At 36.8% G+C, this 24,933-nt stretch overlaps 1 protein-coding gene across 1 annotated transcript in view; it reads right to left on the minus strand.

Annotated features, from left to right (window-relative positions):
• Positions 1-23,269, minus strand: part of LOC149221677 (aldehyde dehydrogenase 1-like) — a 41,696-nt gene extending 18,427 nt beyond the window's left edge. The window contains exons 1-7 of the mRNA XM_089385183.1: positions 23,037-23,269; positions 22,627-22,769; positions 20,809-20,962; positions 20,460-20,689; positions 20,249-20,338; positions 19,976-20,149; positions 19,728-19,865 (exon numbers count right to left, since the gene is read on the minus strand). Of these exons, the coding sequence (XP_089241309.1) occupies positions 19,728-19,865; positions 19,976-20,149; positions 20,249-20,338; positions 20,460-20,689; positions 20,809-20,962; positions 22,627-22,769; positions 23,037-23,130 (1,023 nt within the window). The 5' untranslated portion in view covers positions 23,131-23,269. The remainder of the gene's footprint in view (positions 1-19,727; positions 19,866-19,975; positions 20,150-20,248; positions 20,339-20,459; positions 20,690-20,808; positions 20,963-22,626; positions 22,770-23,036) is intronic.
• Positions 23,270-24,933: the final 1,664 nt, after the last annotated feature.

Raw genomic sequence — 24,933 nt, forward strand, 5'->3', positions numbered from 1 at the left:
GATTCTGAGATAAATAATAAAGAAAATGGAGGGAAATTATGGTGGAGGTCATGAAAAGGGGGATGACACCATGGACAAGGTTGTGGAAAGAAAAGTATGTACCTATTTTCTATACAAAATACTTAGTCCGCTTATCAAGCTCTATTTAGGGGTCGACAATTTGGAATTTAGCCTAGAATAATAGAGAGATAATACAATAGAAATGCTTCTGGGAAATTAGAAATGGAAGGGAAGTCATGTTCTGGGATGATGTGTGGCAACAACAATCTAAGTTAAATAAAGAGGAATGGTGCCCACTCCAATTAATTATATAAAATCAAGAATACATAGAATTCCACCAATTCTAGGAATAGGGACTGGAAAATAACAAATGGAGATGATGGAACCTTACCATTTTTTAGCAACCAACCCAAAACTACTAAGCAGTGTAGTGTTTAACAGAGGAACTGAGCAAGCGAAAAATATTATGTAATGAGGACCAGGACTAGCTAATATGGGGGGAAATGGAGGGGAGTTCAATATTAAGGAAGCGAAAGTATATCTCAGTGATGGATACACTGGTATAAATGACCCATCATGGAGAAAATTATGGATGTCTACACATTGGCCAAAAATCAAAATTTTCTTGTCGCTAATTTTACAACGAAAGGTTCTAACCTGGGACAATCTAATCAAGAGAGGATATATAGGAGCCTCATGGTGTTTCCTCTATGAAAATGTGGAAGAGAATATTAACCATCTATTGAATACCTGCAGTTATACGGAGGTGTTATGGGATTGTATGACTTTCATCTTTCGACAAATAGAACAAAACAGGGAGAATATAAAAGAAACAATAAGGAAATGGAGACTACATTATACAAAAAATGAGGTGGTGAACCTCACTTGGAATTTGGTACTAGGTTTTATCCTTTGGTAAATGTGGAAGGAGCGCAATTGAGAAATATTTCTTGATAAGAAACTCCCAATTGATAGCCTGGTGGAAGAAATAAGTCATCAGCTAAAAGAAATAGTAATTGACAAAGGGACTCAACCTTCAAAGGAACATACATCCCCCGAGGAAGTAAGAATTTTAAAGTACTTTGATCTGGAATACCTGAGTGTTAAGGGGCACAAGCCAAGAGAACACCATATGCAGCTGGGATCCGTGGTCTAGTTGGCTCCCCCTCAAAGTTTCCTTAAGTTGAACATTGACAGGGCATCAAAAGGGAACCCTAGAAAACAAGGGGTTGGAGGAGTCATACGGAACTAGATGGGTCAAACATGCAAAGTAGATTTCATAAACTTGGTCCATGCTTCAAACAATCCAGCAAAATTCTAGGCCCTGAAGCATGGGTTGGAATTGATGGTTTAAGAAGGAATGGTAAATTCCATGGTCGAAGGAGACGCTTTGGTAGTTATCCAAGTGGCATGTAGGCTTCAATGTGGCACATAGATAAGTAAAGTAACACAAAATTTGCACCCAGATCAGTTAATTCAACGCATACAAAAACATCTAGAGGTGCTGAAAACTATTGACTTCACTCTTGTCTGAAGATCAACAAATGTGACGGTGGACAGGTTGGCAAATGAAGGTGTAGGGAGCATCCATATGTTGATCGATGTGGCGTGGGAGGAGCTATCAGATGTTCAACTAAAGGATGATTGTTGTAAGTTGGCAGAGAAATTCTATGTCATTAAGGTGGGAAGATAGAAAGGAGGTGGGCCCAAATCAAGGTAACAACCCACCTGGACATGCGAATGGATAAATCTTAATAATGGAAAGACAAGTAGATTGTAATCTGGATGCATGAAGGGATACATGTTTGTAGCACAAGGAAATAATGACGGTTGATTATGAAGAGGAAGGGATTTCCACTATAATAGTTCATCATGCAAATGGGCTCATTAATAAGAGAGAGCGGCGTGAGGAGTGGGATGGTATGAAATTAAAACAGGTGGTTTACACGAGCAGGGTTATGGCGAATATTACTTTGTAAAAACTATTAGGAGGGGTGAATGATAGGGAGAGTGCCCACAGGAACGCACGAACAAACAGCAACATCGCTAGCAAGTCGGAGTTACCAAAAATGGACAAGGAAAGTACTCAAAATTCGGCAAGGCAAGGCAAGTCATTGATATCACCTTTAAATTGGGGGTTGGTAACAAGCATTTTTGACATAAGGCAGAACCCAAAAAGGTGGTGGAATTGTGAGCTTGATATAGTAGTAGAAACGAGGGCAACTAAGGTTTCAGTGAGTGTAATGGGCAAGGTTCGAAGTGTGGGGGTTAGGTTGAGGGGCAAACCCAGAGCTGATGCACAGGGCACTAGTTCTAGCAAGCGATCGCGCATGGAGGTGGCGACAAGGGTTGTTGTTGATAATTATTATGCGGCAATGCTGCAGAAAGGAAAGGAAATAGTTGAAGTCTAGGAGAATGAGGTTTGAAGGCAGCGAAGGGTTGTCCCAAGTAGTATAATCAAAGAGGAAGTGGTTTGTATTATCAATACTGGGAAATCCAGAATGCAAACAACTATGTATCATAAAACTCTAGAGGCTATGTAGCATGTCAAGACACTGTTGGGGAAGTTGTAAGTGGAGGAAATGGAGGAGAAGGATAGAAGGCAGCTAGAGACAAAGATTCAGTTAAAGGCTATAAACCAACACCTTAGTGGAATTGAAGAAGTCTTTAAGAGTTTGATGAATATAGAAAACTTACAGGTTGGTAGAATTGGGGATATGAATACTATGTTTTCAATCTATCTTAAGTATATTCACAATGTGGATATTACATTGGGGGAAGCGAAAGAGGCTTCGACCCATCTGAGGAAATATAGAGTTCATGAGTCCAGTGACACAGGAGTCCATCCACCAGTTGCTCCATAGGTTCCAATAACAGCCCCTATGGCGGTTCCTGACACGGGTATAGAGGCAGCGTCAACCCAAGTCAAATGAGGTCTAAGCAGGGTGAAACCCTCTTTCATTTGATCATGTCGGCAACTAGTTTTAATGTTAATCTTATTTTTTGCATTTATAGGCAGTATAGTGGGTCTTTTGTTAAGTCTATGTCTACAATACAACGCTGGCAAGATATTTAGATAGGCAGACTTGCCAGTAGTAGTAGGAAAAGTCAATTTTTTTAACTGTATAAGAGATATCAGAGACAGAAAAATCTGATGGTATGTTCAGAGAAGAGTGTGATCAAGACAATCTTTTTCTACAGTTGGTTTGGTTTCCAATCTGGCTGACCAGCTACCATTTTTGTACTTTATGTTTATCTAGTAATATAATGAATCTCTATTGACTTATATATATATATATATATATATATATATATATATATTAAAAACTATAGCTCTTTATATAATTACTATGAATTCGTTATATATACTAACTTTTATATTTCTTTAAGATAAATAAAGTTTATAATCATAATAATAATAATGATCATTTAATTTTAAGGTCATGACCAAGCTAGATACTAAATTGGTGTAGGGGACCCCTAAAACAACCTTGTACTTATCTTAGGGTTTATATACCTTGGGTTTATAATATTAATCCCTTGGGTTTAATGTTATTCCCTTGGTTTTATAATACCTTGGGTTTTTAGTATTAATCTCTTAGGTTTATTATTCGTTTGGGTTTATAATATCAATCCCTTGGGTTTATTAATCTAAGGGTTCATATTCCTAGGGTATAATATTATTCATATGGTTTATAATAGTAATCCTAGGTTTTAATATAAATCCCTTGAGTTTATAATCATGGTCAACCATGGTCTAATGTCAAATTGCAGAAAAGATTGTCTTAATATGAAAATCAACCATCGTCAGCCATCATCAACCACAGTCAATCATGATCAACCATGGTCCAATGTCACATTTAGAAAAAGATTGTCTCAATATGGAAATCAACCATGGACAACCATGGTTAACCATGGTTAGTCATGGTCAATCATTTTCAACCATGGTCAACCATGGTCAACCATGGTTAGCCATGGTCCAACATTACATTGTGACAAATACTGTCTCTATATGAAAATCAATCATGGTCAACCATGGTTCAACATGGTATTGTGCCAAAGATTAACTCAATATGTAAATCAACCATGGTCAACCATGTTTATTTTAGCGTTTATAATATTTATCATAGGGTTTATATACCTTGGTTTATAATATTTATCTTAGGGTTTATCATAGGATTTTCTCAATATGAAAATCAATCATGGTCAACCATGGTCCAATGTCACATTGTGACAAATATTGTCTCAATATGAAAATAAACCATGGTCAACCATGGTCCAACATTCCATTGCAACAAATGTTGTCTCGACATTAAAATCAATCATGGTCAACCACGGTCAACCATGGTCCAATGTCACAATGTGACAAGGATTGTCTCAATATGAAACTCAACCATGTTCCAACATCGCATTCTGACAAAGATTGTCTCAATATGAACATCAACCATGGTCATATGGTGACAAAGATTGTCTCTTAGTCCAACATCACATCGTGACAACCATGGTCATCCATGGTCAACCATGTTCCAATGCTGCATTGTGACAAAGATTGTCTCAATATGAAAATCAACCATGATCAACCATGGTCAATCATGGTCAACCATGGTCATATGGTGACAAAGATTGCCTCTTGGTCTAATGTCACAATGTGACAACCATGATCATCCATGGTCAACCATGTTCCAACGTCGCATTGTGACAAAGATTGTCTCAATATGAAAATCAACCATGGTCAATAGCCATGATCACATTGTGAAAAATAGTGTCTCTTGGTCCAATGTCACATTGTGTCAACCATGGTCATCCATAGTCAACCATGTTCCAATGTCGCATTATGACAAATTGTCTCAATATGAAAATCAACCATGGTCAACCATAGTCAATCATGGTCAAATCATAGTCCATCTTTGTCACATTGGGACAAAGATTGTCTCTTGGTCCAACGTCACATGGAAACAACATGGTCATCTATGGTCGACCATGTTCCAATGTTGCATTGTGACAAATATTGTCTGAATATGAAAATCAACCATGGTCAACCATATTCAACCATTGTCAAATGTCACATTGTGAGAAAGGTTGTCTCAATATGAAAATCAATCATGGTGAACTATAGTCCAACATTGAATTGTAACAAAGATTTTGTCAATATGAAAATCAACCATGGTCACCCATGTTTATTTTAGGGTTTATATACCTTGTGTTTATAATATTCATCCCTTAGGTTTAATATTATTCCCTTGGGTTTTTTGTATTAATCTCTTTGGTTTAGTATTCCCTTGGGTTTATGATATTTATGATAAGGCTAATATACATTTGGTTTATAATATAATCCCTTGGGTTTAATATTATTCTCTTGGATTTATAATACCTTGGGGTTTTAGAATTAATCACTTGGGTTTATAATATCAATTCTTTAGGTTTATCATTCTAAGGGTTCATATTCCTAGGATATAATATTATTCATAAGGTTTATAATATTAATCTTAGGGTTTAATATAAATCTCTTGGGTTTATAATCATGGTCAACCATGCACAACCATGGTCCAATGTCACATTGTGACAAAGATTGTCTCAATATGAAAATCAACCATGGTCAACCATGGTCAAATGTCGCATTGTGACAAAGATTGTCTCAATATGAAAATAAACCATGGTAAAACATGGTCAACCATGTTTATTTTAGGGTTTATAGTATTTATCTTAGGGTTTATATACCTAGGGTTTATAATATTAATTCATTGGGTTTATCCCTTTGGTTTAATATTACTCCCTTGGGTTTATTATCCCTTGGATTATCCCTTTGGTTTTCAGTATTAATTCCTTGGTTTATTATTCCCTTTGATTTATAACATTAATCTATTGGGTTTATTAATATAAGGGTTCATTTTCCTAGGATGTAATATTATTCATAGGGTTTATAATATAAATCTTTGGGTTTAATACAAATCCTTTGTGTTTATAGTCATGGTCAGCCATGGTCCAACGTTACATTGCGGCAAATATTTTCTCAATATGAAAATCAACCATGGTCCAACAGCACAATCTAACAAATATTGTCTTGATATGAAAATCAATCATGTTGAACCATGATCAAACATGGTCTAATGTTGCTTTGTGACAAAGATTACTTCAATATGAAAATGAACCATGGTCAACCACGGTCAACCATGTTTATTTTAGGGTTTATAATATTTACCTTAGGGTTTATATACCTCGCGTTTATAATATTAATCCCTTAGGTTTAATATTATTCTCTTGGGTTTACAATACGTTGGGGTTTTAGAATTAATCCCTTGAATTTATTATTCCTTTGGGTTTATTAATTTAAGAGTTCATATGCATATGGTATAATATTATTCATAGGGTTTATAATATTAATCCTAGGTTTAATATAAATCCCCGGCATATACAATCATGGTCAAGGACGGTTCAATGTCACATTGTGCCAAAGATTGTCTCAATATGAAAATCAACCATGGCCAACCATGGTCCAACGTCACATTGTGACAAAGATTGCCTCAGTATGAAAATCAACGAAGGTAAACCATGGTCAACCATGTTTATTTTAGGGTTTATATTATTTATCTTAGGGTTTTTCTACCTTGGATTTATAATATTTATCCCTTAGATTTATAATCCCTTGGGATTTTAGTATTAATCCCTTGGATTTATTAATCTAAGGGTTCATATTCCTAGGGTATGATATTTTTTTTTCCGGGGAAAACGAGCGCGTAATTTATATTCATAAAATGAAAAAAATTACATGTTGTAGATGCTAGAAAGCATATGCAGATAGCTGTCCATGAGAAGGACGGAACAAAATAAAAAACAAATAATTTACAAAATAAGTCGCAAGCCTAAACTTTTCGACCCTTTTTCTTTTCCACTCTACGCCAACCCTGTGTGTCAGGAGAGGGAACAATGATAGCCTGCATGGACTCCAGAGTGATCACTGGTGTTTCCTTGTCGGATTCAGATCCTTCCGAACCATGAGATCTTTTGATACCACCTACATCCAGCTGAGGATTTTGCTGTATTAGATTTTGGGGAGCTTCCAGATGAGGGTCTGGGGAGATATCATTTTGTGTACCCTGCTGTTCCATATTTGTGTCGGATTCCTCTTGATTAACTGCCTGCTCTGACAGTGTGTCCTCTTCTTCCAACGGATTCGTGTGCTGCCATCCATTGGGCTTTTTTTTCCTGTTCTTGTTTCCTTTAGGATTCTTTTTGACCAGGGGGCAAGAGTATTGGAGGTGTCCTGTTTGCCTGCAGCTGCGACATCTGAAAGCGGTGTTTTCATAGTCAAGGGTCTGAAGCCACTGTGTGTTGTTGAAGTTTAGTGAGATATGTTCAGGCAGCCCCTGACTCATGTCCACTTCAATGCAAATTCTGGCGAAGGAGAAGATTCCTCTGCAAACTCTGTCCTCATCCATTTTTATGAATTTCCCTAAGGTATTCCCAATGGCAGCTAAAACTAAATGATGCCAGAAATGTAATGGGAGATTATGAAGCCTCACCCAAACAGGCATTGTTGTGATTTTCATAGTGTTTGCATCAAAATCAGCGAACCAAGGGGTAACAAAAAGACCAGCATTACCCCAAAACCAAGGCCCCTCAGTAATGATACTATCCCTTTCTTCTTCTGTATGGAAGCTAACTATGAAGAAGCCTTTTGAACATAGGTGTATATCGCAGTCTGAAGTCCAATTGGAGTATATCCACTGATGTAAAGCATCGGATTTAGGCCAGTATCCATTGAATCTACATATTAAAGCAGTTTTGGTGAGGACAGAGTGAAGATCTGTTACCTCTGGCATTGTGACTTGGAGTATTGGGGATTCCAGCTTTTGATCTACTATATATGGACCTGGTAGCTCTGTTAGTATCACTGGTTTGTTCTGCATTTTTTCTTTGCCCTTGACTGCGTCACGGAATGAAGCTGGCGTCTTTGAACCGGATCCTTTGCATCCACCACGCAGCCTTAGGTTAAGAAATATGGTTGTATCTTGACAGATCCCATATTCCTGTAGCGTAAGGTGGTCCTGTAAACTACGACCTGCACAAATCAGGTTCTGGTTATTTGATGGTATTCCAAGTTGATGTTGTATTTCTTTTTTAAGCTCTTGTATGTTTGATCCCATACGGAGTCTCATGCAACGGTGGCCGCCCCCAGTTGATTTTATAAAGATTTGAATCCTGTTTTCATCCTGGAAGTGTGGATCAGCCGCTTGGTGGGGGAGCTTCTGTGGATTGGATATGTTCTGTGTAATATCCAATGCTCCCCTGTTTTTATTCAACTCATTTGTGGCATTCCCTGTCTCGGCTCCCCGCTCTAAGGAAGCCTCTGTGGCCTGCCCCCTTACTATTTTACTGGATTTTCTCTGTCCAAATGATAGCCAGGATGTCAATGCAGAGCTCCGCTCCTAGGGTATGATATTATTCATAGGGTTTATAATATTAATTTTTGAGTTTAATATAATCCTTTGGATTTATAATCATGGCCAATCATGGTCTAACATCACATTGTGACAAAGATTTTCTCAATACGAAAACCAACCAATGTCGCATTATGACAAGGATTGTCTCAATATAAAAATCAACCATGTTACAACGTCGCATTGTGTTAAAGATTGTCTCAATATGAAAATCAACCATGGTCAACCATGGTCAATAATCATGGTGACATTGTGACAAAGATTGTCTCTTGGTCCAATGTCACATTGTGACAACCATGGTCATCCATGGTTAACCATGGTCATCCATGGTTAACCATGGTCTAACGTCATATTGTAACAAACATTGTCTCAATATGAAAATTAACCATGGTTGACCATGGCCAACCATTGCCCAATGTCGCATTGTGTCAAAGGTTGTCTCAATATGAAAATAAATCATGGTCAACCATAGTCCAACGTTACATTGTGACAAAGATTATGTCAATATGAAAATCAACCGTAGTCAACCATGTTTATTTTAGGATTTATAATATTTATCTTAGGGTTTATATACCTTGGGATTATAATATTTATCCCTTAGGTTTAGTATTATTCCCTTGGGTTTATAATCCATTGGGTTTTTAGTATTAATCCCTTGGGTTTATAATATTTAACTTAGGGTTTATATACCTTGGGTTTATAATATTAATCCCTTGGGTTTATAATACCTTAGGGTTTTAGAATTAATCCCTTGGGTTTGATATTAGGTTTATAACATCAATCCCTTGGGTTTATCAATTCCTTACATCACATTGTGACAACCATAGTTTTCCATGGTCAACCATGGTCCAACGTCACATTGTGACAAAAATTGTCTCAGTATGAAAATCAACCATGGTCAACCATGATCATTTTAGGGTTTAAAATATTTATCTTAGGGTTTATATACCTTGAGTTTATAATATTGATCCCTTGGGTCTAATATTATTCCATTGGGTTTATAATCCCTTGGGTTTTTAGTATAAATCCCTTGGGTTTATTATTCCCTTGGTTTATAATATCAATCCCTTAGGCTTATTATTCTAAGGGTTCATATTCGTAGGGTATAATGTTATTTACAAAACCCACCCTCTCAGTATCATACATGGGCTGAAGGCTTTTGTCAAAACCTTCTTCAGCTCAAGAAGCTCACTATTAAGTGGGCTAAAGAAAAACATCAAAAGGATAACCATATCCTCTCATATTCAGAAGCTTCCCTGGCAGACCTTACCGATGACAACAATAGGGGATTTATGAGTGCTGAAGACAAATCCTATCTGATTGAACTGGAAAACAAAAGAGCAAAGATTTTGAAGGAACGGGAGGAAACTTGGAGACTAAAGAGTCGTGCTATCTGGCTCAAAGCAGGGGATGAAAATACTAGGTACTTCCAAAACTTTTCCAAAGGAAGAAAAGCCTCCAATACCATCTAGCAACTGCCCACTCCTGACGAAGGAACTGCTAAAACTTTTCACCAACTCTCATAGTTGGGCATATCACACTTCCAACAACTCTTCAAGGAACCTCCTGTCTCTAATCTGGCTGAGATCATCCGTGTAGCAGGGCATTTTCCTAGATTTGTCAACCAAGATACAACAAATGAGATCACTGCACCTATCACCAGAGAAGAACTAGAAGGGACTGTTATGAAACCAGCTCAAGAAAAGATAGAAAAGATAGATCAACGCCTTAGAATTCAGCCTCTTCGAGGGGGCAACCTCCTTTACATTACATAAATGAACAATTCTTGGATGATACAAATGACAAAACCTCATTTCTATATATAGGAGTCTAAGGAGTCACAATATAATCCAGCCGACCTAACATTAATAATATAAAGCCACAAAAATAACAATAGAGGGATTCTATGGGGCACAGAAATAACAATATGGGGGTAATAGGGGCACAACAATATAAATAAGGGGTATAACTACAATAGTAATGGGGTAATCACTAGTATTATAGGGACCCAACATGCCCCTCTCCTTCAAAAAAGTGTTGTCCTCAACGCTTGAGTAGTTCTGGATACTTCTGCACAAAATTCTCATCCTCCCATGTGGAATCTTCAGCGGATAAGTTCTTCCACTTGATAAGATACTCTGAAATTGATCGATTTCGTAGCTGTCGAGTTCTTGTTTCTGTGACTGCTTCCGGTTCCAATATAATTTTTCCTTCCTCATCAAGTTCTGGCAATATTGTTTGAATTGGGAGCTTGTCACCTATAACCTTCTTTAAACATGAAACATGGAAAACTGGGTGCAATCGAGAAGCTGCAGGAAGCTCCAATTTGTATGCCATAGTACCAATCTTTTGCAACACCTTGTACGGACCATAATACTTTGGTGATAATTTATTATACTTCTTAGCTTGCTTTAGGGACATTTGCTTATATGGTTGTAGCCGTAGGAATACCCAATCAGCTACATCAAAACTTCTTTCACTGGGATGTTGATCTGCCTGTTGTTTCATTCTATTTTGTGCCAACACGAGGTTATCCTTTAAGAGTTGGAGGACTTGTTGTTGATGTTCGATGTGATGTTCCATTGCCTGAACCTTAGAATTTTCTCTTAAATATGATGTGATGGATGGTGGTTGATACCCATAAAGTGCCATAAATGGGGTCATTTTTGTTGCTGTATGGAAGCAAGTTTTATACCACCATTCAGCCAGAGGCAACCATTTGACCCATTATGTCTGTTTATCAGATACAAAGCAACGAAGATATCCTTCCAAACATTTGTTTACTATCTCAGTTTGCCCATCAGATTGAGGATGATAAAATGAGCTATGAGCTAACTGAGTACCAAGACAAGAAAATAATTTTGTCCAAAAATTTCCAGTGAAAATGGGATCTATGTCACTTACAATAATCTTTGGGTTTCCATGTAGCTTTTGAATTGTTTCCATAAATGCAGTAGAAACTGTACTGGCTTTGAATGGATGTGATAATGCACAAAATTGTGCATACTTGGTAAGTCTGTCAACTACCACCATGATGACACTCTTTCCCTCAAACTTGGGTAAACCTGTGATCAAATCCATTGAAACCTCCTCCCAACGTTGGCTTGGAATGGATAAAGGTTGTAATAGACCCGGTGTCTTAATTGTTTCAACTTTATTTTGCTGGCAAACCAAACATTCCGCCACAAACTTTTGAATATCTGATTTAAGGCCATCCCAAAAAAATTCCTTCTTAACCCTGTGGTAAGTTTTTAAAAATCCTGAGTGCCCTCCTAAGGGAGAAGTGTGCAATTCCATAAGAATATTTTGTTTTAGCTGGGAATTCTTACAAAGGTATAAGAGATCTTTGTACCATAACAAATCATTTTGTCAGCTAAATGTATCAGAAGTACTGGAATCTTGTTGTAGCTTTCGAATAAGTGCCCACACTTCTTCGTCATTCTTCCATTCCTCCCTTGCTTCGTTTATCCAATCTGGTTGGATAATAGAAATGGCACACAACAATGCTTCCACATCCTCATCCTTTCTTGAGAGTGCATCTGCCACCACATTTTGCTTCCCTTTTTTGTAGATGATTTCAAAGTCATAACCCAACATCTTTGTGACCCACTTTTGTTGCTCTTCAGAGGATAATCTTTGTTCTAAAAAGTATTTAAGGCTATCATGATCCGTTTTTACCTTGAAGTGTCTTCCCATTAGGTAGGGTCGCCATTTCTTAAGTGCATGGAGTATTGCCAACATTTCCTTCTCATAAATAGCTTTGCTTAAAAACTTTCCCTTGATTGGACGACTTTCAAAAGCAATGGGTCTTTCATCTTGCTTTATAACAGTACCAATTCCATTTCCTAAAGCATCACATTCCACAATAAAGGTTTTTGTGAAGTCCGGTGTAGCTAAGACCGGTGCTTGGCACATTGCCTCTTTAAGATGTTCAAAGGCCTTTGTTGCTTCCGGAATCCATGAAAATGAATCTTTCTTCAATAATGTTGTTAGAGGTGCTGTTATTCTCCCATAATTCTTAACAAACTTGCGATAATACCCTGTCAACCCAAGAAATCCTCGCAGATGCTTTATGGATGTGGGGATTTTCCATTCCTTAATGGCTTTAATTTTGCTAGGGTCTACCTTAACTCCTTCATGAGATACAATATGACCCAAATATTCCACCTCCTGCACTCCAAAGAAACATTTGGATCTTTTTGCATATAATTGTTTCTCCTCTAATAGTTGTAGCACCCTGTCAACATGTTCAACATGATCCTTCCAAGACTTGCTGTAGATTAGTATATCATCAAAAAATACTAACACAAATTTTCTAAGGAATGGTTTGAAAATTGAATGCATCAAACCTTGAAATGTTGAAGGTGCATTGGTAAGGCCAAAAGGCATGACCAAAAATTCATAACGACCGTCATGAGTTCTAAATGTTGTTTTCGGAATGTCTTCAATCTTCATTCTGATTTGATGATATCCCGAATGAAGATCCAACTTGGTGAAGTAATTGATCCATGCAATTCATCCAGTAATTCATCAATAACATGAATGGGGAACTTATCTTTAATAGTGAGCTTTTTGAGCTCCCTACAATCCGGACACATGCGCCATGATCCATCCTTCTTGTGCACCAATACTACTGGAGCTGAGAAAGAACTTTGACTCTGTTGAATTATACCAGCCTCTAGCATTTCTGCAACCATACGTTCAATTTCACTTTTTTGGACATAGGGATATCTGTACGGCCTGATGTTTGGAGGAACACTTCCTGGAATCAGATGAATAGCATGATCATGATCATGCATAGGTGGGAGACCTTTTGGAGTCTCAAATACCTTGGAATGATTGTCCAGGACTTTTTGGAGATCTAGAGAAATAGATGATTCCAATGTGGAAACATCTAGTGAACATAATTGTGCAATTACACCTCTTTGCTCCTTTTTAAGAAGCTTAGTCATGCCATTAGAGCTGATTATCTTTCCTGGTTTCCCTGCAATACCCCTTAATTCAACTTCCTTTCCTTCCGTAGAAAATTTGATGAAAAGTTCTTGAAAATTAAAAGCTATTGTACCCAAGGATTGTAGCCATTGGACTCCTAGTACAACATCAGCACCTCCCATTGGAATGGAAAGCATTGGGCTAGTCAATACATATTCTCCCATGGATAGCTTGATATTATGGCACTTTCCAGAGCAATTTATTGTTCCTCCATTTGCAATCATCACTTGACACTCTGGTGCTGGATATAGGAAGCAATTCAATTCTTTTGCTACCCTACAATGAATAAAATTGTGGGTGTTTCCTGAATCAATCAACACTATTACCTTTTTCTTCTTGATTTATCCTTCTATCTTGATGGTTTGAGGAGTGGTAATTCCTGCCAATGCATTACAAGATATGGTCGGATTTATTTGTTCTTCATCTAGGCTTTGTTCCTGGAGTATATCTTTTCTTTTGACCTTTCTTGCTCATTTTCTTCTTCCTCTTCACAATCTATGTAAATAATTTCTTCTCAGCACACTTATGACCTTTAGTGTATTTGCTATCACAATTGTAACAAAGCCCTTTTGCTCTTTTTTCTTCCAATTGTTGTGGTGTCAGCCTTATAGGTTGTGGAATACTAGGGGCAACAACACTTCCGTCTTTATAGTTGTGAGTGGTATGCTTCCTAGTTGCCATAATTTTTCTTTCCATTTTTCTTGCTAACCTGAATGCCTTCTCTAATGAATCAGGTTCCCAAAGGCGAACATCATGTTGGATATTATCCTTTAAAGACCCTATGAACACATCAATCCTATGCTCCTCTAGAATATTTTTTACCCTTATGTTCAATTTTTGGAACTCCTCAATGTGTTCCATTACTGAACCCTTTTGTTTGAGACTTATCAATTGGCTAAAAAAAGTGTTGCTTTTTGTATCTTCATAATGTGCTATCAATTCTTCCGTAAAAATCGCCCAAGTGATAAATTGTTTACGAGAGCAAAGCCATTGATACCATACAAACTGATTTGGTTCCAAATATACAGTTGCCATATGTACCTTTTGTGCGTTTTGCACATTATTGAGATCGAAGAATTGCTCCATCTGTAATATCCATGTGGCGGGATCCTTGCCATCAAACTTCCTCATATCGATTTTTGGAATATGGTGATTCTTCGATCCAACATTAGTGTCTATGGAATCATGATTAACATTTCTCTTGTTCTCATCATGAGTTTCCTTTACTACCTTTTCACCATTAGTGACCCTTTCTTGTAGCAACTTCTTCAATTCGTCCATGTCTGTCTTCAAATCTATCTTCAAATCTGCCATGTCTCTCTTCAAATCTGTCTTCGAATCATCCATCTTAGCTTCCATGCCCTTTATCTTAGATTCCACACCATTTATCTTAGATTTCACGCCACTTATCTTAGCTTCTGTTAGCTTTTGTGAGCGTGACATTTGTTGCACTTGTTCTTGTAATTTTGATATATCATGTAGCATTTCTTCCTCTTCTTCATGAGTCATGCTAGAGCTTTCAGGTTCCTTACTAGGTGTTTGCATTTTCTTTCCTCGGAGCATCAGTTACCGATAATAATGGTTTACTATGCCCTTTGAATTCTGTTAAACCAAGCTTACACAAAAATTTAAAAAAAAACTACACGCCTTTTTTCACTTTATAGAAGCCTGATATTGAATCTGATGTATCTCTATAATTTCGAATCATCTAGTTCTGAAATTGCTACTTGTAGTATCCTTCTGCGTCCTCTTTCCAATGCCACAAGTCTGAGCCAAATTGGATTCTCCAAGGAAGAGCTATGTGAAATCTCCCACAGTGACTTGCTTTTAGACTGGTTCAGTAGAGCGAACTTGTACGACGTGCCACGAGTCACTGTTTCAACCTTTGAATCTGAAACACACACACAAGAAACTACAGTTCGTCCTCTTTTTGTAACTTCTTACGAAATTTCAATCCGATCCCCAGAGATAAAGTTATGACGATTTTCCCCAGGTCACCTGTTTTGAATGTAATTCAGGAGTCTGCAAAAATACCAACTTCCTCAGATCATATCTCCGCAAATATCGCGCGAAAAGCTCTGAAATTCGGACTCAAGGTTTAGCGCGATTTCTTCTCAAATGGGTTTTTTTTGCGACTTCTGAAACGTCACAGAAAAAAAAAGTTATAGCGAAAATGCCACGATCACCTGTTTGGAGCAGTGAAACCCTAGAATCCAAAGCTCTGATACCAAATGTTATGAAACCAGCTCAAAAAAAGATAGAAAAGATAGATCAACGCCTTAGAATTCAGCCTCTTTGAGGGGGCAACCTCCTTTACATTACATAAATGAACAATTCTTGGATGATACAAATGACAAACCTCCTTTCTATATATAGGAGTTTAAGGAGTCACAATATAATCCAGCCGACCTAACAATAATAATATAAAGCCACAAAAATAACAATAGAGGGATTCTATGGGGCACAGAAATAACAATATGGGGGTAATAGGGGCACAACAATATAAATAAGAGGTATAACTACAATAGTAATGGGGTAATCACTAGTATTATAGGGACCCAACAGGGACTTACAAATGGTTCCAGAAAGACAAAAGCCCTAGGCCGAATGGCCAACCTATTGAATTTTACTTAGCTTTCTTTGAAATCATCGGGAATGATCTTCTCAATGTAGTCGAACAGTGTAGGACATCTGGGAGGATGTATGAGGCCATCAATACCACTTTCATTGCTCTTATCCTGAAATCGGATTCCCCGATCTCTTTCAATGATTTTCGTCCAATCTCTCTCTGCAATACCATCTACAAAATCATTGCTAAGATCATAGCAAATCGGCTTCGACCCATTCTATCCCATCACATCTCCCCTGAGCAATTTGCTTTCCTCCATAATAGGCAGATTCATGAAGCCATTGGCACAGCCCAGGAAGCCATACACTCTATAAAATCTAAGTCTCTGAAAAGCATAATTCTCAAGATTGATCTCGCCAAGGCCTTTGATCGTGTAAGTTGGCTCTTCATCAAGATGATTCTTATCCACTTAGGCTTTCCTAATGATTTCATAAACTGGATTATCTGTTGCATAAATACAGCCTCCTACAACATCCTGATCAATGGCTCGGCAACCCAGTTCTTTCATGCCAACCGAGGGCTGAGGCAGGGTTGTCCCCTGTCTCCACTTCTATTCCTTTTAGTGATGGAAGGTCTCAGTAGGCTCATTGCCTCGGCAAAGAGGGAGGGCAGACTTAAAGGCCTGAGAATGAATGATCTCTACCACCTCACACACCTGCTCTTTGTAGATGATGTCTTGATATTCCTAGATGGCAGCGTTAGGGACTCGGCCACCTTCCATGAGATTCTCATCCTCTTTGAAAAAGCCACTGGAATGATCGTGAATCAAACCAAATCTACAATCACCCTGACTCATACTACCCCTCAAGAAGTCAGAGCAGCACACCCCCCACAACCTCTCGAATGGGCTTAAATATTTGGGGTTCCAGATAAAACCCAATAGCTATAGGATTGCTGATTGGATCTGGTTAGTGATCAAGCTGGAAAAGAGGTTGAAAAGTTGGAATCATAGAATGCTCTCTAGAGCAAGGAGACTTGTCCTGATTAAATCTGTTCTGGAAGCCACCCCGGTATACTAGATGTCTCTTGCCTGGATCCCATGGGGAATCCTCAGTCGTATACAATAGATATGTTGCCGATACCTTTGGAATGGACATAAGGAAGGTAAAATATTTGTTTGGGTAAGCTGGAAGAATGTCGCCCTCCCAAAGAAATGGGGGGTGGGGGTTAAAAGATCTGCCTTATTTTGCCCAAGCACTTGCAGCAAAGATGAGCTGGTCTCTTCTCACTGCTAACAACCTTTGGACGACAGTGACATATCATAAATACATCTGGCCTCATCAGATCCTGGACTGGGTTCGTCAACATGACTGGCCATGTGGGGGAATATCCATTGTTTGGAAATCTATATTACAGACAATGCCTTTCATCATAGCAGAATTGGCATGGCGCATAAATAATGGCTCCTCTGTGAGAATTGGTATCGATCCTTGGATAGGTGGGGGTAACCGATACCTTCTTCCACTAGACCTCCTACAATATCTTAATCATAGGGAGGTCAAGACGATCAACCAAATTGTTGATCAAGACCACAGATCCATCCTCAGACAGCGCTGGCGAATAGCTCATGAACTGAATATTCCTGCACAGTGGCAGCACACTTGGGAATCATACCTTGGGGCTCTATCCGAAGTGCATATAATCCTCGATTAGGATCCCAATGCTTTAGTTTGGACCCCTGCTAACCATGGGAAATACAGTCCAAAACTCGGATATCTGCATCTACTATAGCCCTGAAAGCCCAACCACACTAATGATTGGTCGCAGCAACTATGGAGATTAAAAGCCCCCCTCGGGCCCGCCTATTTATGTGGTGCGTAGTAAGCAACAAAACCCCCATGGGAGAGGCACTTATGCACAGATCTATCTTCGGGCTGAGCTGGTGCGTTCTTTGCAAATAGACAACCGAATCAAATGAGCATCTGTTCTTGACCTGCTCATCTGTCACCCAACTTTGGCAATCAATAACACAGCATCTCTCAATGAGAAATGCTTGGCAGGGCCCTACTATTCTGCAAGCTTGGAATAATTGGAACACAACGCACCTGAGGAAAAAAGCACAATGCCTACCACTTATAATCTGCTGGTCCATTTGGCTAGCCTGAAACCGCCTTATTTTTAAGAATCAAACCGTCTACTGGCCCCTGCTCATCGCAAAGGCAGTGACAGTCTATCATGACATCCCAGATGAAGAGCCATCACACACCCGTATAATATCAGGACCTGGTAATATTGAGAAAACCTAACCATGGGCCTTTTTCGACGGGGTTGCACAACCTCAAGGTTGTGGGGGCGGTTTCTACTTATACATCTCGGATCAGCATCATTTCAAAGTCAAATTAAGACAAGGGGAACGAACAAGTAACTTCACTGGGCTTATCACTCTCAGACATTTACTGCATTTTACACTTTCACATAATTGCACTTCCCTACAGATCTTTGGAGATTCACAAATTATCATCAATTGGTTCAATATAAAAAACCAATGTCATGCTATATCTCTTCAAAACATTCTGAATGATGTTTGCAATCTCAAAACAGGTTTTAATATAGTCTCTACACAAGGAATACAATGAAGATGTTGACAAGCTTTCCAAGGAGGGCTCGCTACTTCCCCGAGGCATGTGGTTAATCATTGAACAATTGGGCACAAAGGTTAATTAATATCATCATAGACCATATATAGACCAGGATTACTACAGGGTGGAACGCCCATAAGTTATACTAGTATCTCTTCTTGATGTCGTTTTTTTTTTAGTAACTGCATAGACATAACAATATGTATATATTTATATTTCTGATGATAAAAGAGACAAGTGTTTTTTATACTGGAAATGGCAAGGCCATAAATTTTGCTTCAGCAAATTATTGTACAAAGATCTATACTGATCTTACAGATACAGCATATGCCACAGGCATCTACTACATGTAATTTTTCTCTCATAATGAAAGATTACGATTTTTTCCTTGGAAAAAGGGTATAATGTTATTCATAGAGTTTTTAATATTAGTCTTTAGATATTATTATTCATTAATTAGTTTTGAATTAATTATTAATGATGAATTAATTAATTATTAATAATAAAGAATTAATTAATTAATAAAAATGAAATAAAAAATAATTAATTAATTAATAATGAATGAAATAAAAAATAATTAATATTTATTAATTAATAATACTGTTAAATTTAATTGACAATAAAAATAATAAGATGCGCAAGTAAGCTCAACCATAAGGTGCCGTTAGGCCGCTCAACCATAATTTCATGTTCCAGTGATGCAAAGTGAGGAATTGAGTGAGTGAATGAGAGAGATCAAAGGTACCTTTAACCCACTATCTGAATTAAAATAATATTAATATTAATTAATAATAATGATCATAATTATATGCTTTTAAACTTATATCGATCACATTTACTAATATGATTATGATTATACATATAATTGATTAACGAATATATCAATCACATTTCTTACTTAATATAATTGTGTTAGCGATATGAACAAAGCTATTAATATCTCTTCATCCATATTACACCAATTCTTATGGTTGACACTCTAATACGATTGCCATCTCTAAATGTATACTCTGATACAATTGCTAATGCTAATTGTAAAAATGGCTATATCCACAGAACAATTCATCGGCGAAGGCATGCATGGCTTACCTGAGGGCCGTGTTGGACTCCTGGCTGAAAGGGGTCGCCCACCACTTGCTTCTTTGCTCTTGCCACTGCTTTCTTCAAAAAATCATCATAAATGCCTTCTTGAACAAACACCCGTGACCCTGCTAGGCATACTTGCCCCTGCCATGTATCCCACAAGAAAGAAATGAAATATTTGATCACAAATGGATTTCAAACTAAAAAAAGTTATGGTTAGTATTCGTAGGTCTGCATCTGGTCTGCATGTTTACCATGTTATTAAATATTGCAAGATGGGCAATATTCACAGCTGTATCAACATCGGCATCGTCCATAATAATGACAGGGGATTTTCCACCCAGTTCTAATGTCACGGGCTTCAGGTTGCTTTTTGCAGCAGCTTCCATGATAAGTCGCCCAACTTGAGTCGACCCTGTAAATGATACCTGAATACAAACCCAACATTATATTATTTCAGCAGAATTCATCTGAAACACAAGTTTGTTCTAGTCCACAACAAATCCAGTATGGACATCTGAACTTACCTTATCAATATCCATGTGGCTGCTTATAGCAGCGCCCGCAGTTTCACCAAAACCAGAGAGCACATTTAGGACACCAGGGGGAATCCCTGCCTGTGATGGAGACGAGAATACATGAGCACAAAATATTGGAAATTGCAAATCTTGGCCCTGCTAATTTAGCAGAAACTTCCACCATAGATATTCACAAGCTGAGCAAAGAAAGAAATGTTACCTCCTTGGCCAGTTGGCCACAATAAAGTGCAGTTAAGGGAGTCTGCTCTGCAGATTTGATGACTATTGTACATCCGGCGGCCAAGGCAGGAGCGACCTTGCAGAAAAACATCACCATTGGATAGTTCCACGGTATTATCAGACCAACGACCCCAATGGGTTCATGCAATGTATAACCCTGATACTGCCCACTCATCTTCAATGTTAGTCCATGAATTTTATCAGCTGACCCTGCAAACAATGTTCAGTACAAAATCCTTCAAATTTGGCTTACAACATTCCCCAGATCCATTAATTTCTAAACCAGAAAAATTCACATTTGATCGTTATTGGTGATATAGATAGTTCACCGGCGTAGTATTGGATAACTTGAGCAGAATACGGTATGTCCATTGCCCGAGCCATATCCAGCGGTTTTCCATTGTCCAAAGTTTCAAGGGCTGCGAGTTCTTCGACATGTTGCAACACCAGCTGTGCATACTTGTGCATGATGCACCCTCTTTCCTGAACAAAGGGAAACAATTCCTATTGAGACATTTTAGTGCAGGAAGTGAGCATAGAATTGTGCTGATAGAGTAAAAAATTAGATTCCAGGGGGTGGGGTGGCAGGAAAAGATATCAGGAATACTAAGGTAGATATGGGAAAACTCAAACTCACACCCACATTTATAAGAGATATTCAAAAATATAACTGATAAGGTATAGATATCAGTAATACTAAGGTAGATATGGGAAAACTCAAACTCACACCCACATTTATAAGAGATATTCAAAAATATAACTGATAAGGTATAGATGTCAGTGTAGTTTCTAGAGGGGTTGGGGGAAAAGATATCTGGAATACTAGTGTAGTTTCTAGGGGGTGGGGGAAAAGATATCAGGAATACTGGGTAGATATGGGAAAACTCAAACTCACACCCACATTTATAAGAGATATTCAAAAAGATAACTGATGAGGTGTAGATGTCATTTTATGTGCAGAGCCCGAGTAACTTTTTCTTCAATTAAATTATGGAAGAGAATCTAAGTTTAAGTATAAACAGATTATTTTTCTATTAACTTTTTCTTCAATTAAATTATGGAAGAGAATCAAAGTTTAAGTATAAACAGATTATTTTTCTATTCTATTCAACATTAGGTTTAGTGTTTTTTGGTTTTAGGTTTAGTTTTTTTTGGTTTTAAGTTTAGATTTTATATAGAGGGAGAAGAGTGGATAGTGACAGCAATTTTTGAGGGAATCAAATTATCTAAGAACAATGAAGCTCAAATAAGCATAAACAGATATTCTTCTATTCAACATTAGATTAAAACAACCTAATTAAACTGTCCCAAAAAAATACATTAGATTAAAACAACCTAATTAAACTGTCCAAAAAAATTAGATTTCATGGGAGTAGGGATGAGGTGAAAAAGTATCAGGAACATTTGGAGATATGGGAAAACCCATACTCACACCCACATTTATAAGAGATATTCAAGAAGGTAACGGATGAGGTGTAGATGTAGTTTGTATTTGGTTTTATGTTTAATTTTTGTGGGGAGCCAGAAGACAGTTATTTTTTTGGGAATTAAATTATTCAAGAGAATCTAAGTTCAAGTAAGTATAAAGAGAATCAACATTAATTTTTTTTAGAAAGAAAAAAGTATCATTGTATTATATTGACACTATATAAAGGTTCCAGATAGTACAAAATTCTGTTTTTGGAAGCCGGATGATCTTGATCTTGGAAACAAAAACTGAAGGATGATTCCTTTCAGAAAGGAAAGAAAACATATAAGCTGTTCCGAAAAAACAACAGAAAGAACAAATACCAGTCATATGTGCATCACATGCAGGAACATTTCTGATTTGGAACCTCAATTTTAGAGGTTACTAAAAAGATTTCAATTATTTGGTTTTAAGTTTAAATTTTATTGGAAAATAAAAAAATAGACATTAACAATAAATTTTTGGAGAATTAAACTATCTAAAAACAATGAAGCTCAAGTAATCATAAACAGATTATTCTTCCATTTAACATTATGGAGAATTAAAATGTACCAAAAAAACAATTTTTTTCTAATATGTACCCATACTCATCTTTTGATTTTCTTAACTCAGCTAATTACTCCATCTTAATATAAAGACCCAATTCATTATTTTCCCCAAAACCTGAATAATTTCTTACATAACCAGACATGCGAGGCCATGGCCCGTGATCGAAGGCAGCACGAGCTGCTTTTACAGCCAAATCCACATCTTCTTTCTGAGCCTCTGATACGCGCGTTATCGCTTCCCCTGTTCGAGGATCGATTGTCTCAAATGTTTTTCCTGCAAAATGATTCAGTTACAAATACAAATAACTAACCCCAAACTACAAGTCCAGAAGAAATCTGATCCAAAAAAACAGAGATTTTTATTTGATTCAATGTCAAATAAACATAACTGAACTCAAGCTCAATTGATAGAGCTCTGGTTGTTAAAAATATCTCTCTGATAAAAAAATCACAGAATTATTCTCCTCGACTGATAAGCTACCCTACTCAGAATAGTGATCCATTTGGGTAAATTTAAAAACATAATTGATTTCACATGTACCTGAAACTGAATCTACAAATTCTCCATTGATGAACAGCTTCGTATATTTCACTTGCGGAAGAACTGTGTTTGATTCGGAGGAAAGGGGCGCCATATCTTTGCAGAGAAATATCTGAAAGTGTCTGAGAAAGTTGGAGGACACGATCCCTGTGCAAAGAAAATATTTTGAACAGCCTGAAAACTTGGCAAGTGAGGTCTGCTTTAAATTGGGAGGCTAATGCTCAGAGTGGGTGTCATTAAAAATTAGTAAATAGCAGTGAGATACCAAATTTCGCAACACGACACCATCGCTGACACTGACACTGACACTGAAGGTCGGCTGAACGCTAAATACAAAATCCCACTAAATTTATCAAGTATTGGCATGACAGCATCTATAATGCAGAGCAGTCGCGAATATTAGAGAAGTCCTCCCCAAGATACTATTACACTATGGAGTACAGAGAGGCGAACAGTATCTCTTCACGTGAATATCACTAATGGGGTGAATTAAAAATTGCAATAAATAGTCGCTATCCACAATGGGGTGAATTGAAAATTACAATAAAAGACTATCAAATTTCAACATCGCATAAAGCATTCCCATAAAGGAACCTTCTTGCTACATTAAATTTAACATGAAACTGTAGAATTTGATAATGCATATGCAGTGCGATTTGATATATGTGAGTGCGGTATTTGTCATTAAGTATGAATGGGAGGGAGAGATGCAGTAAGTATAAGTGTTTATTCATATTTTCATACTGCATATTGTTTATAAGGACTTTTAAATTCTCAAATCTACCATTCAATTTACTTTAAATCTACCATTCAATTATACTTTAATATTATCATGATAAGATTGTTGAAAGTTTGTGGTAGAAAAAACAAAATAGTAGTTGTTATTCTAACAAAACAAACCTAACATACTAACCTAACATACTAATATTTTATTGCTAAATTTAACTTTTGAAAATAGCTTCACACATTTAAGAAGGTAATCTTTTTAGATAGCAATATGTTATTGCCAAATTCAACTTTTGAAAATAGCTTCACATTTAAGAATGTAATCTTTCAAATCAAGAGTATGGCGATACCAAATAATGGTAATATTTCAAATTAAGAGTGTGATGATGCGCAAAAGTTAATAAAACTGTTTGAAATGGCATGACAGAATTGAAATGGAAGATATGGAAGATGTCAAATCTAAAAGACAGAATTGAAATAGAAGATGTCAAATCTAAAACTGCTTTAGGGATGATGGAAGGGAAAAAATATGAATTGAAATGGAAGATATGGAAGATGTCAAATCTAAAAGACAGAATTGAAATGGAAGATGTCAAATCTAAAACTGCTTTAGGGATGATGGAAGGGAAAAAATATGAATTGAAATGGAAGATGTCACATCTAAAACTGCTTTAGGGATGATGGAAGGGAAAAAATATTAATAATTTTTTTTAAATGTAGTTTTGATTATTATATAGTTTTTTTTTTTTCATAATTTTGTTTTTTAATGTTGCTTTGATTATTATATGGTCATTTTTCATAAATATATGTTTGGTTTAAAAATATAATAAAGTTATTATAATTATGATTTTTCTAATTATATAAAATATTTGTTATGGATTCATGTAGATGTTATTAGGTTAATTAAAAATTAATTAAAAAATTATCAGTATGATTGGAAAAAACATGTATTATTAATGTTGTGGGTTCTGGGTTGTAAAAGTTTGGGTATGCTTTTGGTAATGTTTTAAATTATAAGAAAAAATATTAAAATTATAAATAAATAAATAACAAGTCATTGTATTTTTCTTCTTTTAAGAGAAAAAGGTGATGTGTAAGGTTGGTAATATTTCAAGTCAAAAACAAGATGATGTACAAAAGTGATTTATTGTTCTTTTTTCTTCTTTCTTTT

The sequence above is a fragment of the Pinus tabuliformis genome, chromosome Q (genome assembly GCF_031772625.1).
Source record: "Pinus tabuliformis cultivar Carrire ecotype Pingquan chromosome Q, CPIR1, whole genome shotgun sequence".
Lineage (NCBI taxonomy): Eukaryota > Viridiplantae > Streptophyta > Pinopsida > Pinales > Pinaceae > Pinus > Pinus tabuliformis.